This window comes from Rhodamnia argentea, chromosome 2 (assembly GCF_020921035.1).
Source record: "Rhodamnia argentea isolate NSW1041297 chromosome 2, ASM2092103v1, whole genome shotgun sequence".
NCBI lineage: Eukaryota > Viridiplantae > Streptophyta > Magnoliopsida > Myrtales > Myrtaceae > Rhodamnia > Rhodamnia argentea.
The window spans coordinates 16756673-16779409 of record NC_063151.1 but is presented as its reverse complement, the minus strand read 5'-3'; the positions used below and the strand labels follow the sequence as shown (position 1 = coordinate 16779409).

General features: G+C 39.7%; 4 protein-coding genes and 1 long non-coding RNA gene across 16 annotated transcripts; 1 reads left to right on the top strand and 4 right to left on the bottom strand.

Annotated features, from left to right (window-relative positions):
* Positions 1 to 694: 694 nt before the first annotated feature.
* LOC115757534 (deSI-like protein At4g17486) lies at positions 695 to 5721 on the bottom strand. Of its 7 annotated transcripts, none has more exons than XM_030697809.2 (5): positions 5700 to 5721; positions 5471 to 5585; positions 3137 to 3451; positions 2136 to 2423; positions 695 to 1147 (listed from the first exon to the last, which is right to left on the bottom strand). In XM_030697809.2, the coding sequence occupies exons 3-5, from the start codon at positions 3345 to 3347 to the stop codon at positions 903 to 905; spliced, it is 744 nt and encodes a 247-aa protein (XP_030553669.1). In that variant the 5' UTR covers positions 3348 to 3451; positions 5471 to 5585; positions 5700 to 5721; the 3' UTR covers positions 695 to 902. The 7 variants fall into 7 exon arrangements, with proteins under 7 accessions (XP_030553669.1, XP_030553667.1, XP_030553668.1 ...); XM_030697807.2 differs by having other exon boundaries at positions 3137 to 3396; positions 5700 to 5719; XM_030697808.2 differs by lacking the exon at positions 5700 to 5721 and adding an exon at positions 4305 to 4478 and having other exon boundaries at positions 3137 to 3397; positions 5471 to 5593.
* LOC115757537 lies at positions 5279 to 5622 on the top strand. The gene is made up of 2 exons (XR_004017346.2): positions 5279 to 5450; positions 5487 to 5622. It is a non-coding gene; the product is annotated as an uncharacterized LOC115757537 (long non-coding RNA).
* A 4619-nt stretch (positions 5722 to 10340) lies between the features above and the next one.
* Positions 10341 to 14149, bottom strand: LOC115757536 (DNA polymerase zeta processivity subunit). 6 transcript variants are annotated; one of them, XM_048274405.1, is made up of 6 exons: positions 13713 to 14149; positions 11636 to 12125; positions 11470 to 11550; positions 11192 to 11304; positions 10875 to 11064; positions 10341 to 10640 (listed from the first exon to the last, which is right to left on the bottom strand). In XM_048274405.1, exons 2-6 carry the CDS (start codon positions 11664 to 11666, stop codon positions 10423 to 10425), a joined length of 633 nt encoding a protein of 210 aa, XP_048130362.1. In that variant the 5' UTR covers positions 11667 to 12125; positions 13713 to 14149; the 3' UTR covers positions 10341 to 10422. The 6 variants fall into 6 exon arrangements, with proteins under 6 accessions (XP_048130362.1, XP_048130364.1, XP_030553677.1 ...); XM_048274407.1 differs by having other exon boundaries at positions 10341 to 10593; XM_030697817.2 differs by having other exon boundaries at positions 11636 to 11700.
* On the bottom strand, positions 12304 to 13714 carry LOC115757530 (protein WHAT'S THIS FACTOR 1 homolog, chloroplastic). Its single transcript, XM_030697796.2, has one exon. The coding sequence runs from the start codon at positions 13546 to 13548 to the stop codon at positions 12355 to 12357; it is 1194 nt and encodes a 397-aa protein (XP_030553656.1). The 5' UTR covers positions 13549 to 13714; the 3' UTR covers positions 12304 to 12354.
* A 4247-nt stretch (positions 14150 to 18396) lies between the features above and the next one.
* LOC115757520 (probable protein phosphatase 2C 55) lies at positions 18397 to 22412 on the bottom strand. The gene is made up of 6 exons (XM_030697778.2): positions 22046 to 22412; positions 20827 to 21751; positions 20141 to 20465; positions 19398 to 19547; positions 18807 to 19097; positions 18397 to 18710 (listed from the first exon to the last, which is right to left on the bottom strand). The coding sequence occupies exons 2-6, from the start codon at positions 21591 to 21593 to the stop codon at positions 18690 to 18692; spliced, it is 1554 nt and encodes a 517-aa protein (XP_030553638.2). The 5' UTR covers positions 21594 to 21751; positions 22046 to 22412; the 3' UTR covers positions 18397 to 18689.
* Between the last annotated feature and the right edge of the window lie 325 nt (positions 22413 to 22737).

Here is a 22737-nt window from a genome sequence, read left to right as displayed (position 1 = left end):
CCCAGCGACATCTAGAAACCTAATGCCCTGAAGGTAAGCTTTTACTTTTCAGAAATTTTAGTGGGTGTTAATTCTTCAGTGCTGCAGCTGCCTATACCAGCCATGAATGAGTCCCAACGACTTCACCTTAGGCGGGATCTTATCTTGGTTGTTAAAAGTTTGGAGTCCAATTTGGTGTTGCAATCGCGAGACAAGAATTACAGATGTCCATGAGTATATACTGAAGTTCCATGGAGTTGCAGTAAATTCTCCTGGGCAACCTCGAAGAACAATCCATTCATCAACTTTGCAACTTAAGATAAGTAGAGTGTTATGTTGTGCTCGAAAGAATATGTCTAGGAAAAATTGATTTGTCACACCAGCTAGGCATAAATAGTATCACACGCTGTATTTCATGTACAAATACTTCTAAACAGTGCGGCATTTGCTAGAGGATTGAAGCCGGTTCTCAGGTGATGCAAGCCCTCTCCATCTTGAAGAGAACCAAAGCAGACATCTAGGGTAAGGAAGCCAAAGAAATATCGAAACCTTCCTCGTCAAAGACCACTTAAAATGTAATTACTTCCTATGAGGGGGTAGTACAGAATTTCTTCATTCAAGTGTCCAGACAATTGAACAACCATGAAGGTAAAGAGAGAGTGAGCACATTACAAGATGGACAGGCAGGATCCTTTCTCATTCCATCGGACTTGGTACAGAAAACCTAGGGAACAAGCACACCACTCATACATAAAGTCCCTAACTGTATACAGATTACTCTCTCTCAGTTCACATGAATGCCTTCTGCGGAGAATTAGGGGTTTCACACACGTCTTACAATTGGCAACGAGCTTCTTTTCTAACCAGCACAGCATAAGCAAATGTGAGAAGCCATTGGGATGCAGTTTCACTCTGGCATTTTCTCACCTTTCCTTCAGGGAGCCATTGTTAGACCTTTTGAGTTCCCAAGGCGGTAGACAGCCTCTCAAGGGAGAACGGAGGAATAACGAGGATGTGGATAACTGCTTCTGCCTCATTGATATCGAAGACAGGCAACTGAAGTTGTTTGTTAACCTCCGCTTCTCACTTTCGCATGGTTGGCAGTTAGGTTCATGACGTACCGCAGCGATCTTAAGGGTTTCGGGAAGTAAGCAGTTGCAGGCAGAACCTATGATGGACCAGATACAGTGGAAATCCTCAAAAACTTAAGAGAGTAACCAACGGGAAGAATTGAAGAATATTGGAATAAAAGAGTACTATTTTCTTTTCTCTATATTTGGGGATCTATCATTTATCATATACTAGAACTAACCAGTCCTTTTTCTTCTTCTGGTCCTTCTTGTGGAAGAAAGAGGGCCATGGTATCCAGCACACCAAACGCTAAACCGTGTATTCATCTCTGGACTAAACCAATGTTTCTTTTAAGTTACACGCACACATGAAAGGCTTGCGATCTATTTTGCAGTGAGTAGCAGAAAACATTCTGCTACATCCGTCCATGGACAAAACCAAATTATTATGGAGATTTTGTTAAAAGAGCCTTCTAGGCACTTGCCATGTAATCAAATAAGGAAAATTTGCAGTTTTCAATGCTCTATATCTTCTGTCGATAATTTTAATTAATGCTTTAGAAATCCTCCTTCCAAATTAAGATACTCAACAAATGCCCTTGATGACCTCGTTAACATGATGCAAGATACACAGATAAGAAGAGTGAAAAGAAGTCCAGATGATGCAAGTAAATGTTGCAATTTTGAGAGGTACTATCTTGGAAGTAAACTGGAAAGGTAGTAACTTTTCAATCCTCCAGAGTTGGAGAAGAGAAATTGAACTAAAGCAGCAGCATCACAAAAGATAGGCATTAGTATATTTGGGATGAAAAAAGCAGCAACTTATGTAGCTCAAAAAATGAGTTTAAAGGAAGCATAAAAGCTAGGCCGTGATGACCAATTTCTAGAACAGTTAGGTTTCATGAGAAATATTAAAATGAAATGAAGGTCATGCATATTTTATCCATTTTTTTATGTAGACTTGTAGTGTAAAAAGACAAAAGACAAAAAGTCCAGCATGATCGCAATCACCCCGGAAGCATGCTTTGGGTTGTATTATATTTCAGAAGAAACTCAGTGTAGAAAAGCAAGATACGACTTGGATACCTATTTTCGCAAGCCGATTGACCCATTTTGGAATCAGTTTCCCCGTCAGCTTGTAACAAACATCCTTGCAGAAGTGGTTGCAATTCTTAAAAATCAAGTGATATGAATCACCATTGTAGCTTGCGGCATGGTTTTCCATGAACTCCCTAACCTGAGTAGGGTCTAAGGAGGTGGTCCCAATGAATATCGATTTTCTAAACTTGAAGCCAGGGCACTGCCGAGGTTCGACCTCAAAAACACCACTGCTTGGATAGTCATGGGCTCCAAATGCATATTCTACACCATGAACTGCAAAGAAGTTGCAATTGTCAAAACGTAGAACTAAGTTCGGAAGTATTAACTGCAGTGATATCTGGATTTATTACAATGCACGGTGATTGCTCATTCATAGAAAAAAAGACGGAATAAATTTCGTGAAGTCTTTCTCCACTAGCGAATAGCTTCCTCGAGGATCCAGGCAGCAATATTAGTTTAGGTATACATCCAACTTACCATTTCGTGGATTTTCCGAACATGTTTATACTCATCCAAACGGTTCACTAACGTATCCTTGCTGGGTAAGTAGGACTTGTATTGGTTTACAGGAAGTTCATTCAAAATTTTCACAGAGAAAATCGTACAAAAGCATTAACTTCCTGACTGATTCATCTTTCTGATTGTTTGTCTGAATGTAAAATAAAGATATATCCAGTCATTGTACTTTCAAGAGTTTAGAGTCAGAAGAAGAGCAGTAAGATCCACATATGCTACAACAAACTACACCAACAAAAACTTTGAACTTTTAGTCTTTTCAAATGCATTTTAGATCGAAACCACTCAGCATCAAGCGCAGTTCCATGTTCCACTAGAATTGCACCTTGTTCTACATGTTAAACTAATATATGCCCAGATATGTAACTTCCCCTTTCTACTATTTAATATATAAGCTCCCATTTTAAGTCCAAAAGGACAACCAGATGTAATAATTTTAATAAATTCTGTATTGAATAAGGTTGGCTTACCCTCTACACCAGAATGAAAGATGCCAAGTCCAGCCCAGTAAACATATCCATTCATTGGGGTCAGATCATACACATTGAGATAAACTGGTGCACAGCCTGGACCATAGTCAACTGACTTTGCCTTGGGAAGGAAGCAGAACCGGGCTGCTGATTTGCCTCTCAAACGACGGGGAACCACCGATTTCCATGCTTTCTTGGATCCCAGTTTCATTCTTATCTTGGGTGAAAAAACAAAATCTCAGTCAAAAAGTTTTATGTACCTGTATGAAAGGCCGACAATAGAAACAAAAGTTTAGTCAAAGGAGAACAAACAACCTGAATAATAGGCCCAATGCAGAACCATAAGCAACCTGTATGAATTCATGCTGCATTTTATTTATTAATGACTTTATTTACTATTTCAGGGGGCCGCGGTTGTGGGGGGGTTGGGGGAGGGGGGGGAGAAGAGAAGGTCGACAATGTGGCAATGAATTGGTTGAGTACTAGAAAAGGACATTTCTTTGCATTCCAAAGCTCTAAAATCAGTTAATAAATTACTTCTCAACCAAATGATAATAATGTCAACATTGCGATTTGATGAATGGAATCCTGAATTATCAAAGTGTCAAGATAATCAAACAGCCATTAAAATCAGGAATCATCAAATTTCCCAAAATTTGCTGAGCAGAAGAGACTAGATAAACCAATGACTAGCAAATCTAAAAACGATGTGAAAAATTAACTGCAACAGCCTTTCACTTCATACTAAGATTTCATATAAATGACCAATGCCTTATCTACAAATGCTAGCTTTTGAGGCTGGTGACGTCAAAAAATTTCAGAGATTGGGAGGTTACTGTATCAACATGAGGGCCAAACAACTATTGGGGAAACATATTTACAGCACTCACAATAAGCAAAAAGATGAATCAGTTATTCAGTATTTTTATCAATTGACTTTTACTGAGTTCTTCCATAAAAGGAATCTTGCTCTGATCTTCTATCTATATGCTTCAAGGGATCTTCGGGACTCAACTCCTCTCCAACAACTTTCGTTCACATGTTAGCATAGATAGTAACTATACATCCTAAAGCCAAAAAATCACAAATAAGCAGTGACTGCAGTCATCCATGAATCTTTCTCCATATATACGTGTAATACCGCAGTCAAATACACGACCAAGTCTACCCAGATATAAGCAAATCAAATAAGGTCAAGCACTATGTTTCAATCCAGTAGGGTATTTCTTTAGCAAGCACCAAAAGACTAGATGGTCAAATTTGAAACAGGAATACAAGATAAGCCTCCCCAGATTAAACTCAGAAAGCTTCAAGAATGTAACCAATCTACATGATTCCCACCCTTTGACACAAGTCAACAAGAAATATTAGTTAGTGCTGTGCATGTCATGACATTGCAGGCGAAAAAAAATAAAGCATGAAAAAGATGACAGATGCAGGCTTATAATATTTTGGTGAATAACGAATAAAACAAACGGTATTTGAAGAAAAGTAGCCTTCTCCACTCTAGAATATGTGTGGCAGAAGCTTTGACCGACCTTTAGCACAATTAGGTCAAACTTGATTGGAAATAGCTGAGAAACTGACTACAAAACTGCTTAGATTGTTCATAGCAAAGGCGATGAAAATTAAGGGGGTGACATGAGGGGATGAGACCTTCATTGTGAAGGTGAAATTCTATGGAAGTAGCGCATTCTGGATTGTATCCAGAGCACGAGGCAGAAAATATGTGTGCCAAATTCCATCATCTCAGTAGAGATTCTCATTGCAGCAGCTAAAGAAAGACATCACAGAGTTGGAAAAAGACTGACTCCCATTCAATTCAAGCCCGAAACTTCTTTTTTTTTCATTTTAAAACTCAAAAGAGCAGAGGACACAATTCTTTCATTTCTGCAAGTTAAAAGACAACTGAAGTAGAGCAACTCATTTTACCAAAAACTATTCAAATTTGGGAGGAGATAAGACAAAAAAGAACCGGAGCTAAAATTGCAGCATCAGAGCCAGCAGCTTCAAACTCAAGAACCCACCAAGCGAACAGGGTCAACTTCAGATCTTAAGGGTCAAGAACCAGAGATCTGCTTCAGAATGGCACAGAACAAGAGACAAAGCAAAATAGGAACGAAAATGCACAACAAGCTCACCTGCATTACAGAGCTACAGTACCAGATCAAACGAAAAAGCAACGAATAGATCAATTATCGTTTCTTCTTCTTTAGTTGGCGAAGTACAAGGTGTCTAAAAGTACCCACCATTAAACTGAAGAGGAAATCTCGAGATTAAAGCAGCGGACCAAATATGGCAGAGTGATAAGAGAGTGAAAGAGATAGGACTTACAGAATTGGAGGAGGAGGCCGCCATTAGAGCCCAAGTGGAGGACCACCTCCAAAAGCCACCAAGTTCAGTCTTTGAGCAAGAGAATGCTTGCTCCTGAAACACACACTCTCATTTTCTGACAACCAGAACGACAACAGCAACAACAACATCAAAAAGAAGAAAGACCCAGCAGAGAAAAATGTGGGAATGAAAAAAAGAAAAGAAAAAAGACAGAGAAAAGACGAAGAACTCGGAGCCTCAAGCGACCACCCAAAGACTCTCTCACCTGCCTTCTCTATCTTCACTGCTCAATCACGGACTCTCTCTCCCTCTCTCTCTCTCTCTAGAATTATATGCTGTCTTGTTCTTGCAGCTACAACTTGCGAGAAAGAAACGAGAAATTTTAACAGAAACAAAAAGGAGGAAATAGAATCTAGAAAATGAATAGTTATATACTGCCTGGGGGTAATTATTGGACTCGCAGATTGGTAAAGCGCGACAACTGGGACACATTAGTCCCCCCTTATAACCCAAAAAAGAAAAGAAAAGAAGAATAGTTGACGACGGCCGACATTTTATAGACAATGACTGATCACACACATCCAAAAAGTAAATAAAAAGTCACATTTTTTTTACCAAAGAGATCTGTCTTGGGTTGCTTTAACGGTAAAAGGCGTACCCTAAACACACCTCGCCAAACATACGTCGAAAGAGTGAATTCCCCTACTCTACTTTGAGGATTCACAACACTTCAGTCGACCCGTTTCTAGACAGGTGATAACGACGGCAGTAATTAACCCTAACTAAGTAAGTATCTCACTGCTTTCGCGTTACTTGCCTACCACAGTGGACCAGTGGTAACATAAAATGAAAAGTAGGAAGGAAAAAATATATAAAAAAATAAAAAGTAATGAAAAATTCAAAAATATTAAAATATTATTAAAAATTGTCCAAGTTAATATCGGTCATGTCACGTCAAAGCGATCGCTCTATGTCGGTGGTTTTTGGTCGAAATTAACCGGATTGATTGGATTAGGATGAATGCAAAAAATTTAAGACTCAATTGACAAAAAAAAAAAAAAAAGATTTAAGACCAAATTGATACAATTGCAATATGTATATGACTTTTTTGATCATTTTCTCTGTTCCTCTCTCTGCCAATTTCTTCCACCCAGAAAGATGATCCCCGTGGAATATAATAAATGTCACACAGCTTGCAAAAAAATGGATAAAAAAAATAAATACTGGGAAAAAGAATAAACAAATCGAATAAAACAATGCTAGCCCCTCAACTCATTCCATTATTTAGACCAAAAAAAAAAAAATCATTCCATTATTGACCATCGATATAACACATTTACGGTATTTAATTATTCATCTCTCCTGGCATTGTAGTCTGAAGAACGGTCAAAAGTCAACGGGGGGCTTTTAATGATAAGTCCAAGCTTGGAGGAGGGTAGAGATCAAGAGAGCTTTCTCGTGGACGCAGGCTTTATCAAAAGTTTTAAAGGCATTCATGAACATCTTGTGTGTTCTTGAGTTGAGCAACTACCAGCTGTCTGATAAACGATTTCATCCGATGAAAAGAAAAAAACAAAGTAATGAATCCAACTCGTAGAAAGTGAAAAAGAAAATGTTATCTGATTGAATTAAGCAGCGAAAATGTAATATGATTATTATTAGATAGAGAACATTCTTGCTTAAGAATTACTTACAGGACCGGAATCTTACGAATGCCGCTGATTGGACGGCGATGATATATTAAAAAGACTGACTTACAACTCCGTCATTTTCTCCTCTTCACTTCAATTGTTAAAAAGAAGTTTGTCATATAAATTTGTTTCCTCGAAAGACTTCATGAGAATCCTTAAAGGACATAATTTTTAAGGTGGGGACTCATAAGTCTTGATTAGTCATGTGTCGTGTAGTTGTTTAGCCCGTTTAATACAAGACTGCCCAATGTGTCCATCAATTCTTTTCCAAATGCTTAGCATTGAGTCTTTCAGATTGAGTTATATGGCTTGTGGACTTTTTGTATAGTGTGATGTTATCCGCAATTAGAAGGATGTAAATAGCTCTTTTATTTATTTATTTATTTATCATCACTAGTGTATAGACCTAATTCTCTAAAAAAAAAAAAAACTCAAATTTTAGGTCTAAATCCAATTTTGTCCCAAACTTTTTTTTTGGTCTAAAATAATCAAAAACTTCCACTCTATCCCAAATCTTGTCCGCGTCCAAAAATAGCCACTGTTCTCTTCAAAATTATCAACATCAGAAGCAATTGTTGTTCCATACGAAGGTAAAAATATTGTAAAGACGTGAGTTATGATAATGAACCTCTACCTGGCTTTAATAGTGATAACTTTTCAGAAACTAATGGCCATTTTTTCACGTGGGAGCATATTTGGAACTATAGCAAAAGTTTGTGATCATTTTAGACCAAAAAAAAAAAAAAAAATCAAGGCAAAATTGGAAAGGACCTAAGATTGCAATTTTTTTTATAGAAAAATTAACCCCTAGTTTTTAAACGAACTCACTTTAATTAGAATTCTGCTTTTTCATGTCAATTGAATTTATCTACTTCACTTTTACTTTTTACTACACTTTTCCTCAGAAGTTAAGGATGCTTGATGAGTAGGGGTGTGCAACCGGACCGGGTAGAACTAGGAATAGGATCGGACTGTTCGAAAATCGGTCCAGTTCTAGATTTCAATGTGAACAGGTTTGGTTCCCGATTTCGATATTTTGAAACCGGTCTGAATAGGTCCGGTTCTTGATTTCAAGTGAAGACCCACTAGAGAATCGAACCGATTTCGGAACCGATTTTTGACTATAGTAAAAACAACATAATTTTTCTAAGTTCGGACTCACTCTACCTTGCCTCATTTGATTCTTCTCCATTCTTTGTCGCCTCTCTGTCTATTCTTTGGAGCAATATTTTTATGGATGAATGGAAAATGGAGTTTAAAATTTATTTTGATGAATGGAGAACGGAGTTTTATATTTTATATTTTATATTACGTGTTTGAACTTTTTATTGTTTATAATTGTATGTGTTATGAGTTTGAACTTTTCATTGTTTATAGTTATATGTGAACACGTGTTTGCGGATAGGGATTTATGTTGATCATTTTTTACTTTGAGTCGTTTTGTTGCTCACATTATTTTGCTGTAAAATATGAGATCAAAAAAGGGGAAAAAAAATATTCCTAGGTAGACCTTGAAAACCGAACAAGAAAAACAGGATAGGTTCTAGAACAGATTTTAGAAAAACGTGATAGGTTTCGGGATCTAAAAACTGAAATCGATTATAACAAGGTAGGTTTCAAGTTTCACGATCGAAACCTATCCACCTGAAACCGATCACCCTTATTGAGGAGTGGGGCTTTTGGTCTACAATAATGTTATGAAATTTAAAGTTTTAAATACAATTTAAAAACTAAAAAATAGGACTAAAAGAAAAATAAATCACCATCACTCCAATTGCCCAAGTTGACTTGGTTTTGAAGGTCATACGCGGTTTGCACAACAATGTAAGCCTTGATCTATTTTCCTCATCTATTGGCACCCCGAAAATAGAAAAAATCTCAAATAAGGGCCCAAAGTGCCCTGATTTTCTTAAATAAATGCATGAAGTGAATCTTATTTCAAATAAGAACATAAAATAGATATTATTTCAAATAATGACCTGAAGTGTCAATATTAGTCTAAAAAAAGGACTTGACTCACCGGCTTGTTAAGGGCATATAGGTCACTTACTTATTTTTCCCTTATTATGTTTCTTGAATTTTTTTTTAAAAAAAATCTAAAAGTTAAAAAAAAGGAAGAAGATAAACCGTAGGCTAGAGGTAGTTTGATCCATAATTTCGATTTTTGGGAAGTATCATGATCATCCAATAATGATGGTTTCCATTTTTTCAAATGAAAGAGGATCGCCTCTCACCCGTGGCCGCCCTCACACCGGTGGGACATTTGGCATTGCCAACGGGTTTCCGGCGCCTCGGTGAGGGACGGCGACCTCACAAACCAAAGGTGAGGCTCGTTCTCCCTTGCCGGAACGGGGTGAGGGCCGTAGTCCTCTGTCAGGCCTAGATGAGGGTCACCCGCCCCCGCCCAATTCTAGGGAAGGCCAACGGCCCGTCACCTCTGTTTGGCAAGGCCGACTCGCCTAACGCCCCACCGGTGGTGGGGAGACAGCCCTCTCGCCTGTGTGTTCTTCTTCTTCCTTTTTTTTTTTTTTTGATTTATTTAATTTTCAATTTAATTTAATTAAAAATTAAGTTTCAATTGTATTTTAACAAAAATGCCATTGATCGGCGTAATAATTAGCCGACAAGGTGAGGTCAAGCCCTCATCTAAATTAGTTATTACCACTTTATGCCTTTATTTGAAATAATGAGCTCACTTTATGCCCTTATTTGAGAAAATGAGAGCACTCCGGGCTCTTAATTGAAAATTTCCTCCGAAAATACATCAGGATGACAAGTTCATCATCCATTTTACAAATATAAGCTCTAACCAATTCAGATGTAGAACTATAGAGAAATTGCATAGACAAGGAGTTGCCGGAATGCATAAATCCCTCCGGTGGGGGGCAAGTCAGATTCTTCAGACGGTTAATCAACCCCGAGACAGATGTTGAATGCAAAACATGACAAGGAAAAAAACAGATATTTGATCAAGAAACGATGAGCAGGTGCAAAAATCTAGTCGTCAGCCTTCCTCCATGGTCGGGCACTCCTTAAGGGAATGCTGCCCCTAGTTTGTACCCGACTCGTTCTTGGAAAACCGAATGACTCCATAACAGGTAAGGAGATCTCACAAATGAACTGAAAGATAGGACCCTGCAATATCTCGGTGGAGAAAATGAGCATTGGCAAAATCTATCAACTCATTATTTCCATCAAAATGGAAGGAAGTTGTCAAATTCTACTTAGTGCCAACTAATTTACATGTTACACATAACGTGATTATCGTTGAAGGTTGGAGTTCATCGTCTTGGATAAACTTGGATGCTCCAAATATAACTGGACATTCAAAGGTTCACTGCTCATTGACTTGATGGGGGTTATGAGTGGAGGCTGCTGCCACTGCTTTGTATCCGTCGGGATCCACAATGCAGCAGTGTTGCCCACATTGGCCTGAGGAATCGTACAAAAGTAAGCTACGATCTCCCACCTGCAATCTAGTGCCATGATGGTTTTAGAAGAATGGTCCCCAACTGACAAGCACTAAGAACCAAGAAACATAGACCTCACAAGAAACGAGGAAGCTGAGCTCAAAAGATGCTTCGACTGTTTCAACACCTAAAGTATATTTTCATCCTCGACGATGCAACAAGCATAATCACACACATTCTAAAGCGAGCTTAAGGGTACCCACCAACAAGACAAAAACTGCATCCGAGACATGAATTACTTACCTTGAGAAAGAGCACTAGTCAGGGGTTGGGACACAGACAACTTGATCAAAAATGATCGAAGAGAAAATTCTAGCTCAACATCTTCCACCTTTGAGCCACATGACTGGTTTACTGAGAACTTCAAAATGAATCTCTCCAGTGGGATATTCCCAGTGTCAAAGAATACAACAGCTACTCTCTCTATCAGTCCCTGCTATCCATTCAAAAAGCTCATTTGTGAAGAGGCTCCAAACACTGGCAAGTGTTCGTTAAGCAATTCTATTCACTTGGAAATTGGAATACAAGCTACCGAAGGAAAAGAAAAGAAACATGCAAACCTTTTCAATGAAAGGTTGAAGCCCTGATACAGCCATATGGATATAATCCCTGAGTTGAGGATGCCGAGCTCTATGGACAACCAAACTCAAATATCTCCTCCTCTCAAAGGCACCTCCAAAAAATTTGGCAAATATACATATTGGTAGGTGATGCAGAAAAGTAAAAAGGTCAAAAGGATGAGGCACAAGCCCCCAAATATAGCAAAGTTGCTTTCATCAAGAAGTCCTATTTCTTTGCCCATTCAAAAATTCAAGAACAGCTACGGCTATTTTCTTACCAGAAGGATAGAGTCCCTTGAGGTAAACAATGGAAGTGATGGCAACCTCTAAGAACTCCACCAGAATTCGAGCAGTCTCGCCTGCAATTTTTTGTGAAAAAAGAGAACTAAGAACTAGTACAACCAGTCTTTTCATAAATAAATCAACAAATGAAAAGCAAATCACCTTGGGGAGATCGATTCTCTCTCCGATCCATAAGTGTTCTCTCTCTGAAATGTCTCCTGCACCGGCTAATAATAGAAATGCTGATGTATATAATGGGTCTATGAACTGGCAGTTGCAAATAGGTGGGTTCAGAATCAGTTTGACTTGAATTTACCTATTTAACTCATTTTGACCAAATCATTCTCACCGAGCATAACAGATTACAAAACTTTCCATCTATTCACAAAATCAGAATTCAATCTCAAGTAATTCTCACTTAATTAACCATCATTCGAAGACAAAGGTGCTATCAAGATATTGGGCCCTTATGGTATCTCGTCTACCTTCTGACGATGAAACCTCAGCTGCACATTGATTTTGCTCCTTTCGTATTGCCTTCAGTCCATCCAACTTTGTCGAGTCACCCAAAAAATTATTAAATCACACGTGTAACTTCTTTTGGACATAAAACTGTTAATTGGACGAATTGGATCAATCGAAGTATGGACACCTGTTACAAAGATAGTACTTGGATAAGTGACCTCATTAGCAATCCTTGCCTAAGTTTGTTTCCACTTGGAAAGGCATAGTGTCACAAAGTAGATCTCAGTAAGAGGTTTTAGAGACAGCGAAAGTACTTCACATGTTAAACTATGTTTGACTCCATCTAAGGCATTACATTCTCAACGTCAGGACAAAGGAACGATTAAGTATATATCATTCAACACCATCTGACAAAGTCATCTTGTTACACATGAACTCGTAGCCCTTCGCCCACAAAGTTCCATAAACTTCTCATTGAAAGATAGCAAAGGACACTTCTCTAATAGATTTGATCCATCAAAGGCTTCTTTAAGGAACACCGTGCCCCTAGCACCCTTATTAGTAAGGTAAAAGATGCCTTGATGCTTGATCAAACAAAGGACCAACCTAGATGGCAACAGATACTCCGAGTGAAATGCATCCAATTGTGAATATGACATCCTTTTCTCCATAGTCAAACTGAGGAGCTCATGAAGCACAGCCACCACCCTTTTTCGAGCTTTATGATCGGTTACCTCAAATCTTCTCGCGTTCAAGTAAGGTGAAGGAAATTCCAATCTCTGCCACCTCTCAACTGCTGCAAGATAACCTGTGTTTGGTCTAAAACCAGCAGGATAACTCATTCTGAACGCAAAGGGACCTGCATAATTACCATCTTTGGATATTTTAACCTTCTCTTGACCTACGTTAGAGTCCAGAAAACCTTCACGTGCTAGTTTTTCCTCACGGGCTGTAACAGCCAATGAGGAATCCCAATGTTCCAGCCTAAGGCAATCTCTTCCATTGACATTTTTGACTGAGAAAAACTCAGGGTACTTTGGGATCAAAGTATTCTTGAAATTATCAGGCAATCCCAGTCCAGACCCTATAAATTCAATCTTCTCGAGCGGGATTTGACAATCCACGGACAACATTAACAGCTTCCTCAAATTTTTCACCAAAATGGGTTCCATTAACGTCCTGACTTTAGCTTCTCCACAAGCAATCTTCTCAGCTCTCTCAGTGAGTGATACAAAAGGAGGCATTCTATTGCCACCACCTACGTGGAACATTGAAGGGTACCTTTCAATCACAGCCATAAAGTTCCACTTTTGAACGAACCCTACTTCTTTTTCTAGGTCCCTAAGGAGGAGAGATTGGTTCTTGTGGGATTGGATGATAGATTTGAGCTGTAGGATTAAAGCTGGCTTCTTTTGCAAGTCCATGACTTTGTCAAGTTCCGGGACTCTATGGTAGATTTTCTTCTTGGGTCTTCCTGCTCGACTGGATTTTTGCTTCAACTGAATCCACAAGGACCACGATTTCGAAATGGGAACTGAAGGCGACGACCTATTTGCAACATCACTAACTCTGATGGCATATCTCGGAGATCTCTCTGAAAGCTTAATCATGAAACTTATAGACACCACACGCAGCAACCAAGAACAGTCTGAGATACCAAATCCGTACCCAGCGCGATCACATATATGTAAAATGTCACCAAGCTAAAGCAAAGGAAACCTAACTGGACAATCTAATTGCATTTGCCTGGCAAAATTCGCATCAGAAGACGTACCACCAAATCGCGATCTCTTACGCGTCCGAATCCGAATCCGAATCCCCCTCCGCTACAGGCAATCCCGTGGGCAGCTCGTTTTCTAATCAATTAATCCAGAGCGGAACATAAGCTCACAAATCTGCAGCAATCATTGAGGATCCAACTGAAAATTTTGAGATAAAGAGAATCCGCTAAAGCCAGCACACGCCCCCGGTATGAAACCTATCAAATCCCTCTTTTATCTTATGACTACGTTCGCTGTTCTATTGCTCGATGTCATCCCGTCATCCTCCCCGTAAGATCATCGTGAAAGGAAAACCGTAACGAGTGCGTTACCTTTCTTAAAGGTGCCAGAGATCGGTGAGAAATTCGTCGCTGAAATGGAAGATATAGCTTGGAAAATCGACAGAACAAAAGATCTTTGGCAGAAGAAAGCTACGATATTGCAGTAAGGGTTTTGGGGGGTTTTGTCTCAAGGACCGGAGATTAGGCACCGGTCGGTCCGGACATCCGGCCCGAAAACCCAGCCCTGACCGAATCAATGCCATTTTCTCCTGGACCGTCCGGCCGGTTCCCGTCGTTGTAACAGACTGCAAGTTCTTTTTTTTGGCCTGCCATGTCTCTCCCTCCCATCTCTCGCAAACTTTTACCTCCTTACGAAGCAAGGTTATCGAAACTCGCACTTATGATACTAGCGTTCCTAGACTCAATATTTTACAACGCACATTCACGAAAGGGTTAGTACTTGCTACGATACCATGTTAGAAAGTTCAATCCAAAAACTTAATTAATAGATGGATGAAAACTACATAAATATAAAGAGCATTTAGAACCCGTTGTCAAGCATTGTGGGACAATACTTTAATAATTTCCATCAGTCACAGCAATCACATCATCCCCTGCAACAACAGGAATTGCGGATACCAGTGTCAAGTAGAGGTCATTAAGATTGAACCAACAGTTGCATTATGGCAAATCATAAGCATGTATAATCCTTGCTTGTACATTTGTTGCATTCGTGGACATGTTTTGCAGAAATGGTGGGAAATCACTCATGTATGAGCTGCTGTAATCACACGTATTGTTGGACCCGCTGGACATTTGCACATGTTTTTATGCAAGCTCCTCCATTGCAAGCCGCAACAGAGGAGGTTGGCATTGTTCCTAACTCTCTCTGGTATGCCTTGCTGGTATGATTTGTTGAACAACAAACCATACCTTGGCATTGTGCAAACTCTTAGACTGTCCATCTTGCCCATATAAATAAAATTACAAATGACCATCGGACTAAGACAAAGAAATCAAGGCTACATTGATCCATTTCGATCGATGGCATCACATATCAAACGAACAAGCATAGTTTATTATGATAAGAGAGGGATTACAAGCACTACTACAACATAAATACATAATCAATCCACCCCATACAAGTTCACTGAACTCAGAATTTGAAGGAAAAAAAGAAAAAAACACAGCCACACTACTTCACTTATCATTATTTTTCTTCCTCTTGATCAGCCTACTACTTAAACTAGACCTTCAACTACAACTGCAACCGATGCTGCTTCAACCGGCAGTAATATTTTTGCTGCTTGATTTCAAGGCAAAAATGGTACTCATGTATCATATGCAGCATGAAGTCTGAAATTAGACTTTATCATCTTCAAAAGAACCATTTGCAACTTGCTATTAGTTGCATTGATAGAAACATGCATATCTTCAAAATAAAGTAAAGAAAATAGCATATCATAGAGGGATTGAATGGCAGCGTGTGCTGCCAATTGTTCAGCCTTCTTTTTGCTTTTACCAATGTTTCCGGTTTAAGCTACACCATTGAACACCAAATGAGATACAAAAACAGGAACTGGTCCTTGTGGGTGGACACTTGTGCAATAGGGCATCTCCTGCTTCATCTTGGCTGCATGTTCATTCAGAATAGACTCCCCAAAGATTGAATCCTGTGCTATAATGAAATTACCAGTAGAATAGTTAAAATAAACCCGAGAAATAATTGAAAAGGATGAATCAAGAATCAAACTATAGCATTGACAGTGTGAAGCAAACATATTATTTTCCAGTTGCACTAGATCAACTTTTGCAAGACAATATAAGTGAGGAAAAGAAAGAAAGATATCCGCCAAGGTCTCAAATGAATTAATCGGTCTAGTTCAAGGCTTCCTCAAGATCACCACTTGCATAATGAGGATATGACTGCAATTCAAAAAATAATGATTTACAGCATTTCAGCTAATTATCAAATTCAAGTGGCATGATTGCAATGCATATCAAGCATATAAGCAGAAACTACAGAACTATCACACCTCGCATGTGTGTAAACTGATCTAGTGCAATTTAAGCAACATCTTGTTCAGCTTCCTTTTTATGGGAGAACGTGCAGGAAGATGTGAAGCTCATTCCATCTCAGGACACTGTTGATTAGAATCTCGGGGCATGTTGAGATGCTACATTGATGGTATTATAAATAGGGGGAATGAAATTAACCTCCTATTTACAATACCATTAACGAAGGATCTCAACATATTACATCAATGAAGGACCATAATGCATACATTACTAGTCTTTTTCCCACTTTATATCAGCATCGTCCATTTTCGGGATTTACATCTCTCTTTTGACTGTTTAGAAAGACAACGAAAAAGAGAATACGTCTCTCGTTTGTAACTCTACAAGTTACTAACCTTAAAAGATCATAGGAAGGGCAAGCTGAAGTAAACACAGAATCCGAAATGGTCTGAGCATCTATGAGGACACTGGGACATGAAACATCAAAGAGGCAGTAGCATTTCTGGAAAGCATATTAACAACCTCTAAAGGTCAAGCAGACTTTTCACTTTGTTTTTGTTTTTTTTTTTTTTTTCTGGGAATAAGTCAGATTTGTCATGCTACGGTAGTGAAGAATGCGAAACACATCAGATACAGCAAAGCGCGCACCCTTTTCCTAACTATCGAAATCTACATGCCCTAAGCTGCAAAGGAGTATGAAAGTCTTCTTAAAGCTCTGTTTAATCCATATGAAAGAGAGAGAAAGAGACAGGGGAACAAATGCCATGAAACAGCAACTTTCGCCGAGATGGTGAGGGTGTTAGTGCCCTTTTGATCTCTTTCGTGCACTCTTCCATTGCTCTCCTGCAACTCTCTCTCTCAATCGTGGTGGAAGAAGAAGCAGTCTGGTAGGGGGGGTCGCAAAGCTTCGAGCTTGGAGCTCGAGAGAGAGAAAACCCTAATGGACCTTTCATGGTTAGGGCTGGTAAAGCAGGAAAGGCAGAAATAGCTTCCGAGGCCATTCTCAGCAAAAAGGCGCGCCACCTTCGGGGCGATGGAGTCTTCTACAACGCACAATACTAGCGAAAGTATTTTCAAAGAGGGAAAATTGAAAACATTTTAAATGAACGTCAAATTTGGACAAACATTGAGATATCGCGCCCGCATGTCGTCAAATTATGAAAACTAAAGTATGTTCCAATTTCATGTTATTAACAAAAGAAATTAAGCCCCCCGTCTATGTATGTTCTATTTCACATTCGTGCATAAATACTTATTTGATGTGTATAAGACGAAATACCACCTTTAGATAATATTTTGGCAGTCCGGCGATTCTGAAGGCGGGTCAATTTTCAAATTACAAACTCATTTTAGTTAACCCTTTTGAGGTGCGAGGGTGGGAGATCTTTCCCTCCGCTCAAGGCTCAAGCCTTACGTATAGTAAGTTCCAGGATAAATCCTTCACAAGCGGACAAGTCTTTCCGATATAAGCATATTCCTAGTTCTAGTGATAAGATCCGCTCATCATCTCCCATGACAAAACAATAATACCAGCTCACATGCAAAACAATGATCCAATTAAGCTTTCCTCTCCCCCTCCCTTATCGTGCAAGTGCAACCAAGTCTTTTAATTACGTCGGGCAATGTCACGATCAACATTTAAAACATACAATAATGTCAATGTCTAGCTACAATAATCAAAGAATTGTTTCAATTACGGTCGGATGGTGTTGGTGATTCTCTCTGCAATCTTGTGAAGGAAGGTTTCGACTCTACAGAGTGATTCCTAGTGATTCCAGGTGAAACGTATTGAAGGAGTGAGGGAAGTCGACCACACCCTTGATGGGTTGGCTTTGTATCTGTACATACGTTAAACAAAACATTACAGTAATAGCAAGTGAAGGTATGACCGCTACACAAAGATATTACATAAAAATCTCAATGTCATAAAGTAGCCAAAGCTCCTCGTTTTAACCCATAATCCCAAACGAAGAAATCATCAATAAAAAATAAAAAAAAATGGGAAGGGAATCAAACACAAAAATGGTTTCCAAGCATGAATAACTTGACATATGAAGTGTACGGACAATTTTATTGTGTTTCATAAATCAAGAGAGAGGAGAACAGAAGGAACAAACATGTGGACGAGCAAGACAGAAGTAATAAACCAACTGAACCTTACCTGCACTTAGTAGGAGTTTCAACGATATGAAGTGAACTAAACAAGAGAAGTCAGTGTCAGGCTTACCAGGCTAAGCCGAACACACATCATGAAACAGTTCAGGGCGTCACTTGCAAATTTTCCTCTCTCCCATTCAATTAGGGGCACACGAAGATTTAAGTTCAGTTTGGCCAATATTCAGGGACTCAGGAGGGGGAAAAAACACAAGAAAGAAAAGGGGGGCAGAAGAAGATGAAATATTATCCCACCGTAATCTCATCTCACCCATTAGAAATTCATGTAATTTTTGCAAAGTCACGGGCGTTTTACTCATCACATGAATTCATTATGGACATGCCGACCAAACGATATTTACAGGAGCTGCTCAGAGACCATCAACCAATAAATGTCTATATGGGGTGTAAAAATGCTTTCTAGCTCATGATATTCCATGTCAGCTTGAGCCCTGAAAATAACACAACCTAGAAGTACAAGTACCAAAATTGATCTGTCTCGTGTGATGACTGCATATTTGTACAAGGAGCACCATCTTAAGCTGACGATTGTTTTTCCTACAGATGCAAGCAGAAGAGCAATCAATGATTTAGGTTCTAATCTCCAAATATGAAAAAGAAAATGAATGAAGTATGCAAAGGAACAGAACATACATCTCTAGTACCGGTTATGTAGGAAACAACAACAGTGATGTCATCAAGCTTTCCACCATAATAGCGAAAACCAGCATCTTGTGCAGCAGTAGAGAAAGGAGTCTGTCGATCCCTATCCTGTGCTCTTTGGCGCGCCAATGCTGCTATCTTCTGAGCTGTGACTTGAGGCCCTAGACCAGCCCTTGTCGCATGAACAACTACAGCAGTAATCTCATTGTTGTAGAGGTTATCAAATAGTCCATCAGTACCAGCAATTACAACATCCCCCGGTGCAACAGGAATTGTGAATACCTGCGTCAAGAAGGCCATTAAGATAGCTGGAATATTGAACCAACAGTTGCATTATGGCGAATCATAAGCATGTATAATCCTTGCTTAGTTATTTCATTACCACCGACATGTCGACTTGTACAAGAAATTCCAAATTAATAGTTACTTTCAATACCGTATCAAACCAGATAATCCCAGGGCAAAAGTCAGCAAACAGGTGAATAGGAACAACGAAAAGCAGAATTAACTCCAGGCAAGTAAATAGCTGAGCGATGAGTATCTAGGAAAATAAGACACAACAGAACTAACGCCTTTACTGACCTGACCAGAACTGGGTAAATCACCACTGTTTCCACACTCCAGTTGATAGGTCAGATTAAAATCATGCTGTTGAACAGGAGACCTAAAGATTGTGCATCCATCCCGGACTACCATGAACCCACTGTCACCCAAATTAATAGCATGGAGACCCTGCCATATAAAAAAGGAGCAACATACGATTGTTGAAAAGAGCAAATCATCCTACCAGACAACTCAAAAGACAACATCATTCTTCTGTGGAAAAGTTCAAAGTCAAAGGAAGATTCATCTTAAATCATCCATTTTTTGGACTGCAGATCAATATGTAACCAGCACAAGTAATTTGTCAGCAAGTCAGGCAAATCAACTCCATCAAGCAACCTCATGCACACAATATACATCAACGCACCCAAGACATATAAAAATCTTTTGCAACTAAGCCAGATCAGCTGGAAAATTCCCTCCGAGCGTATTCAATTCTATGAGCTCTGTGACCTAGTGTCCAACCAAACAAGTGGAATCACTCTTCCATAAAAATTTCAGAATCATTGCTGCCCACTAAAACAAATCATATGATGTGATTCAACTATTTACTTGTGGATGCAACAAAGCAGAAGCAATTGTGATTTGTATTGCCATCCAAAAAGGGAAATATCAAAACAATGTAATAGTTTAAATACTAGTTATTTTCAAGGACAGATGCATCTTTATTTTCAATAACAGATACATCATATGGTAAGACCTGTGTTCAAAGAGCACAATACCTGGTCTGTGAGAGCAATGATGCAAGCTGTGGATGAACCCTTTGCTTTGGTACTTGAGTATGCCTTTTCCAAAACTCTGAAGGGATCAATAGAGCCCTTGGGCTCCTCCTGAATAGCAGTAATTGAATGAGACATAAGCTCTCGAGAATACTGCCCTGCATCTATTCCATACTCTGCCCATCCACCAACACCATCTGCCACACCTACTGCTTGCTCATCAGAACAGATAAAATGAGCATCCTCTCCACCAGTTTCTTCTTTATCAGGATGGGGTAGGTAACACGACCCTGAAAGTAACTTCAGTGTTTTGCCAGGTAGATTTGTTCTGGTGTCACAGAAAGACAAACATAAATAACAAGGGACCAAATAAACCTTTCCACCAATAATGAGGAAGGACTAAATAGTTTCATGGCACACTGTGCTCGTGCTAATTCAATGGCTAACCATAGAAAAAGAAAAAGAAAACAACTTATGTAAGAAAGAACCTACTTGAATTACAAACCCAAAAACCTACCAAGTTCTTTACAAACCAAATTAGCTACCAAGTATAAATATTCAACAAGCCTTCTGTCCTTTGCCTAATTTTGTTGTAAGGAGAAATCTTAAATAAGACACCAAGAAAACGAAACACAGATTAAGAACCATAATAAGTAACAAAATGATTGAATTTTAAAACAGAAATATACCCCTCAGAAGACGCTGTTTCACTTCCAAGCTGTTCGTCCCTCGAAAAATTGTCAAAGGAGACATCTGGAGCAGTGCCTGTAGATAAACTTCTGCAAGATGAAGCAAAAAGATCTCTGAGCCCTGACTCAAAGTATTGACCAGAATTGTATTTCCCCTTCAAGGCACTGAACACAAAGTACCCATATATCTGATGCTTATTGGGTTGCTCCTTATTTTTCAAACTCATGCTAACTCTTTGGCAACTGTCAAAGCTTTTGTTGCTAGAATAAGCAGTAGCATGATTTGCAGACACTGAATGATGTGGATGCCGCGAAATTAAATTATCCAGACGGCAATCACTCAACACAGCTCTTGAACCACAGGCAGCCATTGGTTTATCTCGAGACTTGCAGCTGTCCACAGATTGGCCTGATTCAGATAAGGTCCGATCAACGTGATATGCACAAACCTGAAATGAAGGGCCGGACACTGAAGGAGTAGAAAATGTGCGAGACAGAGCTCCGACAACAGAGATGTTTCTTCTTTGATTAGCTAACTGCGAATCTGATCTTGCAGCAACAACAGTGCCAGGAGGCAAAAGCAATTGCAGGTCTGGAACTCCAGAAAAAGGCACAGAATGAAATAACCTAGAATTTCCAAACCAAGACTTCCCTTGCTCGACTAGAGCTTCCACTGGCCCTTGCACCTTACCATCCTTCCCAATACTCGCTTTCGGGACACCATTCTGAGCAGCAGATCTCAATTTCAAAATAGAGGAGGGTGGCATCTTGAACTCCTAAAATAAAACAGTCTCTCTCGAACTTTTCTATAGCAAAGAGCACAGCGATTAACAGCCGATACGACAAGTGTTATCATATCTCAACAACATCTATTTCGCAGGGAACTGGCAGTCTCCTCTTCAGTGCCCAACAAGGTCCCAATGACCTGTAAACAGAGCGAATGACTAGACTAATGAGCAAATCACCTCCAATAACCAGGTCTTAAAACAATCACAAAAAACAGGGACAAGCTCAATAATAATAATAAAAAAAACTCTCCTGGTAAAAACTCATCACCCTCAACCCTTAGCACATCTTCTTCCAGGAAAACAAAAGCAATAGAGCAATACGACACTAATCACCAACAAATAAAATTCGCCTAACCAGAAGAAGCTATTCAAGAGAAGCCAGACTCTGCCGCAATTAGCAGAAATTATGAGCTGAAGCCCAAAAATCGCACCTGCCCTCGTCGGATCACCGGCCCTCAAGACAATCGCAGACGAGCACGAGCACGACGAATCAACGTCGAGGCACGAAAGGAAACAAGAACCTCCGGAACCACGAATCAGCTCCTGTGGACAGGGGACGATCGAAAGACCCGAAAGCGAAGCTCCAGCAAGAGGACAAAGCACGAGCGGCGTTTGGTGGCAGACACGAGGCCCCTGTCTTTCTCCCTCTCTGCCCTTCAACTGGCCGTCGCTGAACGGTAAGAAGCCAACGAAGAGAGAGAGAGAGAGAGAGAGAGAGAGAGAGTTCCTCTCGAAGCAAAAAGCTTCAAAGTGAGATGCGATGGCGATGGCGATGGCGATCGCGTTGACGATGACGAAACCCTAGCAAACGCCCAGCGCGGCGAGAGAGGCAAAAGAGATGAAGGTGTTTAATCCTTCGCTCTGACTCTAGTGATTACAAAATGAATTTTATGACGGCTAAATTGTGTTTTGACCGATTTGACCGCGACATTAGCTTCGCGAAGGGCGATGGCGCGGGGAATTAACGGGGGTTAGTTTGGTCATTTTGCAACGGCCGGCGTGGCAGAGCTAACATTCTTAATTCCCTTTTTTTGCGGTGGTCGTTCTTTGTTGGTGTCGGGTGCCAACGAAGTTGGAAGGTACAACAAGATGCTGTGCGTGAAATTTCCTGAACGTGATTCGT

Coding starts and splice junctions, on each gene's coding strand:
- LOC115757534 (XM_030697806.2), bottom strand. Junction 2,424..3,136: donor CTTTCATTCTGGTGTAGAGG/GTAAGCCAACCT, acceptor ACTTCTTTGCAG/TTCATGGTGTAGAATATGCA. Junction 1,148..2,135: donor CAATCGGCTTGCGAAAATAG/GTATCCAAGTCG, acceptor GGTCCATCATAG/GTTCTGCCTGCAACTGCTTA.
- LOC115757536 (XM_048274405.1), bottom strand. CDS start 11,666: ATGGATCGGAGAGAGAATCGATCTCCCCAAG. Junction 11,305..11,469: donor CAAGGGACTCTATCCTTCTG/GTAAGAAAATAG, acceptor AATTTTTTGGAG/GTGCCTTTGAGAGGAGGAGA. Junction 11,065..11,191: donor TTCAACCTTTCATTGAAAAG/GTTTGCATGTTT, acceptor AATGGATAGCAG/GGACTGATAGAGAGAGTAGC.
- LOC115757530 (XM_030697796.2), bottom strand. CDS start 13,548: ATGATTAAGCTTTCAGAGAGATCTCCGAGATATGCCATCAGAGTTAGT.
- LOC115757520 (XM_030697778.2), bottom strand. CDS start 21,593: ATGCCACCCTCCTCTATTTTGAAATTGAGATCTGCTGCTCAGAATGGT. Junction 19,548..20,140: donor TCATTGCTCTCACAGACCAG/GTATTGTGCTCT, acceptor TTTATATGGCAG/GGTCTCCATGCTATTAATTT. Junction 18,711..18,806: donor ACATAACCGGTACTAGAGAT/GTATGTTCTGTT, acceptor TTGCATCTGTAG/GAAAAACAATCGTCAGCTTA.